Source organism: Gorilla gorilla, chromosome 7 (assembly GCF_029281585.2).
Source record: "Gorilla gorilla gorilla isolate KB3781 chromosome 7, NHGRI_mGorGor1-v2.1_pri, whole genome shotgun sequence".
Lineage (NCBI taxonomy): Eukaryota > Metazoa > Chordata > Mammalia > Primates > Hominidae > Gorilla > Gorilla gorilla.
In genome coordinates this window covers 91,811,324-91,821,573 of record NC_073231.2, presented here as the reverse complement: position 1 = coordinate 91,821,573, position 10,250 = coordinate 91,811,324, and the positions used below count along the sequence as shown (strand labels likewise).

General features: G+C 41.1%; 1 protein-coding gene across 1 annotated transcript; it reads right to left on the bottom strand.

The window, feature by feature from the left end:
* Positions 1 to 4,028: 4,028 nt before the first annotated feature.
* Positions 4,029 to 6,218, bottom strand: LOC101144860 (G1/S-specific cyclin-D1-like). Its single transcript, XM_055348266.2, has one exon. It carries the CDS (start codon positions 6,072 to 6,074, stop codon positions 5,190 to 5,192), a length of 885 nt encoding a protein of 294 aa, XP_055204241.1. The 5' UTR covers positions 6,075 to 6,218; the 3' UTR covers positions 4,029 to 5,189.
* Between the last annotated feature and the right edge of the window lie 4,032 nt (positions 6,219 to 10,250).

Sequence of the window (10,250 nt, the reverse complement as noted above, 5' to 3'; positions counted from 1 at the left end):
CCTTATGCTGACTGAAAGAAGCCAGGCACAAAGCTGTGCATACTGTATGATTTATTGAGTTGGTGCAAAAGTAATCACGGTTTTGCCATTACTTTGAGAGGCAAAAACCGCAATGGCTTTTGCACCAACCTAATAATTACATAAAGTTCTAGAAAATGCAAACTAATCTATAGTGACAAAAAAAATTAGATTAGTGATTGCCTGAGGCTGACAGTGAAAAAAGTAATGGACTGTAAAGAGGCATAAAAAAAGTTTTGGGGGAGATAGGATATCCTGTATCTATCTGTTAAAAATTCATTGAATTCGGCCAGGCACTATGACTCATGACTGTAATCCCAGCACTTTGAGAGGACGAAGCAGGCAGATCACCTGAGGTCAAGAGTTCGAGACCAGCCTAGCCAACATGGTGAAACCCCATCTCTACTAAAAACACAAAAATTAGCCAGGCGTGGTGGTGCAGGTTTGTAATCCTAGCTACTCGGGGGACTGAGGCAGGAGAATTGCTTGAACCTTGGAGGCAGAGGTTGCAGTGAGCCAAGATTGCACCACGGCACTCCAGCCTGGGCAATAGAGTGAGACTCTGTCTGAAAAAAATAATAAATAATAAAATTTAAAAGTCATTGAATTGTACACTATGAAGAATGCAGTTTATTGTAAGAAAATTATACCTCGTCAGTGTTGGGGAGAGCAAACTCATTAGCGACAACAACAAAAATATGTGGTTGTATATTTATCTATTTCTCTTTGTGTTTCTGTCAATTTTTGATTTTCATATTTTGAGGTTATGTTATTATTTGCTTATAAATTTAAACAGTGTTTCATTTTTGTAAAATATTGAACCTATTATTTATATGAAATTACTTTATCTTTGGTAATGCTTTTTGCTTAAGAGCCAGTTTTATCTAATGTTTATATAGCTGTATCTGCCTTGTTGTTTGTTAGAATTACATAATATACTTCTTTCTATCATTTTCTTTAGACTTATCTTTATGTAAAGCACACATCACTTTCTTTAAAACAACTCTGACAATGCTTGTCTCATAACAAGTATTTAGTGCATTCAAATTCTATTTTTTTTTTTTGAGACAGGGTCTTGCTCTGTTGCTAAGGCTGGAGTGCAGTGGCATGATCATGGCTTACTGCAGCTTTGACCTCTTGGGCTCAAGGAATCCTCCCACCTCAGCCTCCGAAGTAGCTGGGATTACAAGTGTGTGCCACCATGCCCAGCTAATTTTCTTATTTTTTTGTAGAGGTGGGGTCTCAGTATGTCACCCAAGCTGGTCTAGAACTCTTGGGCTCAACTGATCCTTCCACCTCGGCCTTCCAAAATGCTGGGATTACAGGTGTAAGTCACAGCACCTGGCCAATTCAAATTCTTGAAAGATATTTTTTATGGATATATAATCATAAATTGGCAATTATTGTATTTCTGCACATAGAAATGATCATTCTACTGGCTTTCATGTTCTATTATTGTGCTTAAAACACCTCTTTGCCGTTCTTTTGGTGATCTGCCTTTTTCCCCGTGGCTGCTTGAAAATTGCTGCATTTTTCTTTGGTGTTTTGCAGTTTCACTGTGACACATCTAAATGCAATTTCCTTTATTGAATCTGTTTTCTCTGAGTTCTGAAAAATTATCAGCTATTATATCTTTAATTTTTGCCTTTGTTTTCTTCACTCTTCTTGAGTTTGTCTTCTTGCATAACTTTGATTAAGGGTATGTTAGCCCTTATCTTTATCCTTCATGTCTCTTGGTTAACTGCCATGTTCTCCATCTTCTTGTCTCAGTGCTGCATTCTGGTTAATTTTTTACCTTTCAATTCACTAAATCTTCTTCAGCTGTATCTAGTTTGTTCTTTAATCCCTCACCTGACTTTTTATATTTGCCTTTCAAATTTTTTTTATTTCTTTTATACTATTTGTCTCTTTTTCAAATCTGTTATGCCTGTTTTTATAGTTTCATTTCTTTGCAGATTAAGTTGTCTTCTATATCTTTTTGTTTTTTTTGGGGGGGGGGGTTTATCAGTTTTATTTCTAGACTTTCATGTTTGTCTTTTTGTCTTCTGCTGGAAACATGCCGGTTACATGTTGGTGCTGGGAAGCGCCGCGGTGCAACCAGAAACGCACACCCAGCCGCCTGCCGCCCAGACCCTCAGACTTGCGCGTCACAGGACAGACTCCGCTGTGCCCCGTGCACTTGCCACCAGCCTTTGGCCTTTCGATACACACAACATCCAGGACTTGTGCCCTTGCCCCATCACGACAGACAAAGCGTCCCTCAAGGCCCCCGCGTGGTTCAGACAGACGCCGCAGCCACGATGGTTGAGGTAAGCGTGAGCCGTGTTCTGGAGGGGTGGGGTGCGGTGGGCCTGTGCCCGAGATGGCCTCCGAGCACAGGATGACCCTGCCAGGGCAGGGCCCCAGCCACGCGGGCCCGCAGCGGGGTGCAAATTCTTTTGGTTCGGCAGCTTGCTAGGTGACCCGGGCACACAGCACTGTGAGCTGGCTTCATTGAGATTTGGAGTCTCTTTAAATTAGCATTATGCTGTAATTAACAAAATAATAACAAACAGAACACTAGTACATAACAGATTAAACATACCCAAAACTTGAACAAATTCCAGAAGCTATTCCAATCATCCCGAATGAGAGTCCTACAGGTACAACGCCGTGGTGGCACGTAAGACACACTTGTTATAATAATAATAATAATAATTATGCAACTTCCATAGCTACACGCAAAGAATAACACAGCTGTAAAAACTACTATGATGCTACGCCCCCGATCAGATGAAGTGCCCAGCATCACAGGCGCAGGGAAGAGAAGAGGGACACAGCCTGGTCTCCGGGGACACCGGCGCGGTTCTCACGCACGCGGCCTCGGGGCCGGCCCCCGCCAGCCTGTGTGGGATCGCGCCCGCGTGTCTGCCCGCCAAAGCAGGCAGAACCTGCCCGCTGGGTCCACCATGGCTAAGTGAAGCATGAGGTATTGTGAAACAGCAACCTTTTTGGAATAGAGCAGTAATCACATTAAGTCAAAATTGATCACATAAAAAAAAAAAACTACAAAAAAGGCATCTGTAACACAATGTTCTAAGAGAAAACTAAAACTAGTACATGGCAGTATATGACATTGTAAAACAAAAAACTGATCCTCCAATAGCAGCAAACAATGTGAAAGAGATACACAGAAGCGATGTGAATATTTCCAAACCGTGCCTGGAAGTCAACGGTAGCAGCGCAATAAGAAAATGGAGCTGCGGCCCGTCCCCGGTGTGGGCACCGCCCCTTCCCCTCGGGAGCCTCCTCCTCACACCTCCTCCCGCCTGTCCTCCCTCACACGTCAGCCTCCACACTCTTGCCACCTCCCTTCAACACTTCCTAAATAAAAATTACAAGAATTACATAGCCAAGATGTGCAAATTGTCTATTTCGTCACTAAGTTTTTTAAAGGAAGGGGCAGGGGATAAGAATACATCGGAACCGAACTTACGTCGAGTACCCTAATTTTCCTTGTGACACCCATGCCTGTCCAATCAGATGACTTTGGGAAACGCCAAACAGGCTGAATCAATGTCTTTGTGTGGTTTTTTTCTTCCAGATTGTTTTTTTTCTCACCTATAAAAGGATCTATCTTTAAAAATAAACTGTATTAAATCTGCAACATCAAAGGCAGAAGGTTTGTGTGTGTGTGTGTGTGTGTGTTTAAATCAAGGGGAGATTGCATTTATAAATCATACTGGCCTTATGAACATCCTCTGCAATAAACATACTTTTTAGCCTTAACTATAAATTATATATTTTAGTGTTTAAAAACCTTCCGGTGTGAAACATCTAAGATAACCCTTAAAAACCACCTGTTCTCTAGGTAAACCTCTGAGGTCCCTACTTTCAAACACCAGTTGGCACCAAAGGATTCCTAAACTTCAACTTCTTTAAAGAAAAGGAAAGGGACTTATCATCCTGGCAATGTGAGAATGCAAACCTTTTTCTTCTTGACTGGCACGCAGCCTCCCAAACACCCCACCTCCACTGCCACCACAGTGGCCCACACTTGCCTCAAAGTCCTGCTTGCACACAAGTACATGGATATTCCCAAACCATTCCATTAGAAAACTGCCCTCCCTGCACACACAACAAAAACAGCGCTATTTCCTACACCTATTGGACTGAAAGTGCTTGGAAATGGAATGGTTTTAGAATATGGAGAAGAACACAAACCAAGTAGCTGTGGGTTGAACCTGGACGTGAGCTGGCTGCAGGGCCGTTGGGCAGAAAACCAGCATCTCATAAACAGGTCACTACAAAAATAGGAAGAGTATAAAAATAGAATATATTATGTCACTATTTCGTCTTCTCTTTATAGTAGCGTATAGTAGGAGTGGGACAGGTGGCCTTTCCCGACCCTGCTACGCTGGCTGGTGCCCGACAAACCTCCACTGGATGGTTTGTCACTGGATGGTTTGTTGGGGTGGTGGTCACAGGCGCAAAGGACATGCACACGGGCACGCTATGCTACTGTAACCAAGAGGTGACTTCAGCCATGAATAAGGTGAAGAGGTTACACACCTACCTACGGAATACAATAACATACAATGACTTATAAAGTGACTACATGCATATGAGCAAGCAAAGTACAGAGATGCCTAGAACCCCACTACAGCTGTGCTTTATCAGGAAAAGCACAAGAATACGTTTTTCTACCTAAAACCCTCTTCTACTTTAAAAATGGTTTGCTGAATTTTTCTATGTTTTTAAAATGTTTTTATGCTTTTTTTTAAACACGTAAAGGATGGAACCTAATCCTCTCCCGAGACGCCTCCTTTGTGTTAATGCCTATTCTTACAACAGAGAAACAAGTACATTAATATAAAAACGAGTTGATTATTGGGGTATAAAATCCTCTATCATCTGTAGCACAACCCTCCTCCCCCACCGCTCAGGGTTATGCAAATACTATTTTTTTCTCTCTCTCTCTTTTAAAGACAGTTTTTGGGTAATCTTTTTCTTTTGCTTAAGTCAGAGATGGAAGGGAGAAAGAGCAAAGGAAAAAACAACCAACAACAAGGAGAATGAAGCTTTCCCTTCTGGTATCAGAATGCTCCGGAGAGGAGGGACTGTCAGGGGAGCACCTGGGGCCGGCTCCGCCCTCGCTGCGGGTGGCGGTGGCGCCCGCCTGCCTGGCGCCCTCAGATGTCCACGTCCCGCACGTCGGTGGGTGTGCAAGCCAGGTCCACCTCCTCCTCCTCCTCTTCCTCCTCCTCGGCGGCCTTGGGGTCCATGTTCTGCTGGGCCTGGCGCAGGCTTGACTCCAGCAGGGCTTCGATCTGCTCCTGGCAGGCCCGGAGGCAGTCCGGGTCACACTTGATCACTCTGGAGAGGAAGCGTGTGAGGCGGTAGTAGGACAGGAAGTTGTTGGGGCTCCTCAGGTTCAGGCCTTGCACTGCGGCCACCACACTCCCCGCTGCCACCATGGAGGGCGGATTGGAAATGAACTTCACATCTGTGGCACAGAGGGCAACGAAGGTCTGCGCGTGTTTGCGGATGATCTGTTTGTTCTCCTCCGCCTCTGGCATTTTGGAGAGGAAGTGTTCAATGAAATCGTGCGGGGTCATGGCGGCCAGGTTCCACTTGAGCTTGTTCACCAGGAGCAGCTCCATTTGCAGCAGCTCCTCGGGCCGGATGGAGTTGTCGGTGTAGATGCACAGCTTCTCGGCCGTCAGGGGGATGGTCTCCATCTTAGAGGCCACGAACATGCAAGTGGCCCCCAGCAGCTGAAGGCGGCTCTTTTTCACGGGCTCCAGCGACAGGAAGCGGTCCAGGTAGTTCATGGCCAGCGGGAAGACCTCCTCCTCGCACTTCTGTTCCTCGCAGACCTCCAGCATCCAGGTGGCGACGATCTTCCGCATGGACGGCAGGACCTCCTTCTGCACACATTTGAAGTAGGACACCGAGGGCGCGCAGGTCTCCTCCGCCTTCAGCATGGCCCGCAGCACCCGGTCGTTGAGGAGGTTGGCATCGGGGTACGCGCGGCGGATGGTTTCCACTTCGCAGCACAGGAGCTGGTGTTCCATGGCTGGGGCTCTTCCTGGGCAGCTGGGGAGGGCTGTGGGTCCTGTCTGGGTCCGCGCTCGGCTCTCGCTTCTGCTGCCCCGCGCTCCCTCGCGCTCTTCTGCCCCTCGCCGGAGCGTGCGGACTCTGCTGCTCGATGCTACTGCCTGTCTTCTATATCTTTAAACAGAGTAGGAATACTTTTTTTCATAGTTTGGATAATGTTAATTAAGTATTTTGGGATTTGTTTCGGTGATTTAATGTTTCTGCTGATTGTTTTTCATGGTGCCTTGTCTTCTGGTATATTTTGTTAATTTTCATTGTGGATTATTCAATGACTAATTTTTAATTGAATTACTTAATCACTTTTTATGATTATTTAAGACCTAGCATTAAGGTGCCTTCCTGCACCAGGGCATGGCTGTGGTGACCATAACATCTCAGGGACTTTTTATGCCTTATCTCTTTTCCTGTTTACTCAGTGCCATGAGAATTTTCCTAGGTTCCCCTGAGGAGTGTGTGTGTGTGAGGCAGAGAGTAGAATGCTTATTTATAGTTTGTTTTTGTTTTGTTTTGCTTTGCTTTGCTTTTACCATGAGATGTAACCTTCTGGCATGCAATTTGATGTGGGGAAGCTCTCACAGTCAGTTTACCACCTTGGGTGAACTCTGGGGCTTAACTTCCGCCTACCTAATACCATAAATTCAAATATACTGGGTTCAGCAAATGCCCCTGAGGCAGAAGAAGCTTCAATGTTCCATTTATTTCTCTGAATTCCCATTTGTTTTTAGGTTTTGGATTGGCAGTCTCTTACTTTTTCATCAAATATTTTATTCTTTTGATAATATTCTTTAAAATCTTACATAGTCTTTTAATTTTTTTGGTAGAAATTTAGCCTGAATCTAATTTGTCATTTATTGGAAAAAGAAATCCTCTGTTCTTTGTTGTTATTATAGAAATAATAACCTAGAAATTAACTAGTAGAAATGATTGAACGCATCTTTGAACATGGAAGTAGAGCGCAAGCAAAACAAGTTTGACTTGAGGTGTGAGGCACTTATTTCCTTTTCTGAGATACAACTTTGCAGCATCAAAACTCGGGCTAGACTGAGTCGCCCCAGTACAATTGTCAGCTTTCAACATCATCCTTAGTGGACCCTTATGAATCTCAAAGCATATGAAATTCATGGACACCTACAGATTGTCACTTATATAATGTCTTCAAAGGGGAGCTTGGAAATGATGACTTAATTATTTTCTATGAAGTCCTAATATGATTACATATACTCCTAAGTTTTCATTGATTAACATACAGAAGGCTTCTACATTAGCAATATGTTCAAGTTAGCCAAATCTTCAGGTTTGTCAATCTTCTAGAAAGTCATAATTGAATTTTGTGTCTATGAATCACTCTGCAGTTTCCCATTTATTTTAATGTTGTAATGAAGTAAAACTTTAAAGCTACGACTTCAGCATATAACAGAAGTTCTTCAGAATTATCTCCCAAAGATTAATTTGGTTAATAGTAATAATAAAGTATTTCTTAAAGTATTAATTTGGCTAGTTATTTTCTATAATCTCCTCTTCAACTTACAACTATGGTTGAAAAGACAGGGAATTTTATGATAAGAGAGATAATGATTTCATGGTTTATTTGAAAACTTACCAACTACATCATTGCTGGGACATGTTAAGTTTGAAATAGGCACAGACATTTTTGATAGCTAATAGAGACTGGAATACAGGCTGCAGAGAAACAAGAGTTGGTCTTCCACTCCCATTTGGGGATCAATGGGATCATAGCAGAGTCTCATCTGCTGAAGTATGTCAACTAGTGGTAGACAAATTTAATAGGCACGATTCTTACTTGAAATATAAGTAAAATAAACATTAGGAGAAATAAAGCTTTCAAATTTTCATCATGAATACAAAATTTAAAGCAAAATATGTTCAAATGTTGAGAGAATCTCTGCTTATAATGAAGAGTGAAATAAGACAAATCACTGAAACTTATGAATGCCATATATGTAAAGTTCTATATCTGTTTCCTGGAAAAGAAGACCATTCAAGTCATGTTTCTGGTGAGGGAAGAGACAATAAATAAGGAAAATCATCATTTCCAAATGATTTATTTTTAAATATATCATTGGAAATTGATGAATTTAAAGATAAATCATTTGGAAATGATTTTCCTTATTTCCTGCTACTCCCAACATTATATGTTTAAAAAATTCAAAGAATTTTAATAGACAGAATCTTTCCTCTATTTCAGATGCCACATTTACTGGCATTTGTTGCTCTACTGAGACATAAAAGTCAATATGTCAACATGAAATTGTGAAATATGAGGCCTGCCAGTTGATGAGAAACTATCTTCGAAATATCAGACTTTGTTAGTATTAACCAAATTAGTCTTCATGAGGTAATTCTGAAGAGCTCCTGTTACATGTTAAAGTTCTTGCTTTGAAACATTAACACATTACAAAATTAAAATAAATGCAAAACTAATTCATAATCATAGAATGATTCATAGACACAAAATTCAATTGTCACTCTCTGGAAGATGGAGAAACCTTAAGAGTTGGCTAACTTGAACATATTGTTAATGTAGCAGCCTTCTGTGTGTTGATCAATGAACATTTAGAAATATATTTTATCATATAGGCCTTAATTCTTTTCACAGAGATTCCCTAATAGACTAGGTCATAATTGGTGATTCCTTATTCAGAATCTTACAAATCTGCCAATGGGCTTCCTGTGCTGTGCGAATCTGATATGCTTGGCTAATTCTTTTTATTAATCAGAAGTTATTTTTTTGCTGAACACATTTAACAGAAGGAACTTTTCTTTTACGTATCCGTCAACCAATGATAAGGTGGTCGAGGTATCAGGTAATAACCCAGAGAAACTGAGGTTTTCTGCTTGAGGACTGTCAAAGTTCCAAAGGGCTGATGACTTATTGTCTCAAACAAGGATCAAAACGATCTGGTCATTGTTGTGTACAGATTTGTGTTATGTGCACTGTAGCTGCACGTTTAAAAATAGACCTAATGAAAAAATGTTCAACATTACTAATTTTTAGGGAAATGGAAATCAAAACCACAAGGAGATATCATCTCAACCCAGTGAGAATGGCTATTATCAAGAAGACAAAAAATGTAACAAAAGCTGATGAGGATGCAGATGTGGAGAATGGGAAACTCTGGTACACCTTTGGTGGGAATATCAATTAGTACAGCCATTACAACAACAATATGGAGGGTCCTCAAAAACTAAAGATAGAACTGCCATATGATCCAGGAATCATATTTCTGGATATATATCCAAAGTAACTGAAATCTGTAAGTCAAAGAGATATCTGTATTCCCATGTTTATTGCTGCCCTATTTATAAGAGCCAAGATGTGGAATCAACCTAAGTGTCTATCAATGGATAAATGGATAAAGAAAATGTGGTATATACTGCATGTTCTCACTTTTAAGTGGAGCTAAACATTGAGCCCACATGGACACAACTATGGAAACAATAGCCATTGTGAACTGCTAGATGGTGGAGGTGGAGTGGGTTAAAAAACTACCTATTGGGTACTGTGATCACTACCTGGGTTGTGGGAGGGATCCATACCCCAAACCTCAGCATTGCACAATATTCCCATGTTAACAAATCTGCACATGTAACCTGTGTATCTAAAATGAAAGTTGAAATTAAAAAAAAAATTTTGAAAGAAAATGTGGTATATATACACAATGGAATACTATTCAGCCTTAAAAAGAATGAAAGCATATCATTTGTGGCAACATGGATGAGCTTGAAGGACATCATATTAAGGGAAACAGGCCAGGCACAGAAAAATTAAATACTGTATGTTCTTATTCATATGTGGAAGCTAAAAAAAGCTGATCTCATAGAAGTAGGGAATAGAATAGTGGTTACCAGAGGCTAGGGAGGGTGGTGGTGAGGAAGATAGGGAGAGTTTGATTGACAGATACAAAATTATAGCTGGATGGAAGAAATAAGTTCTAGTGTTCTATAGCACTGTAGGGTGGCTATAGTTAACAATAATTTATTGTCTATTTTCAAATAGCTAGAAGAGAGGATTCTGAATGTTCTCAATACAAAAAATTATAAATGTTTGAAGTGATAGATATGCAGTAATGTGTGGGTATTTAACACATACATACAATATGTAATGATCAAAT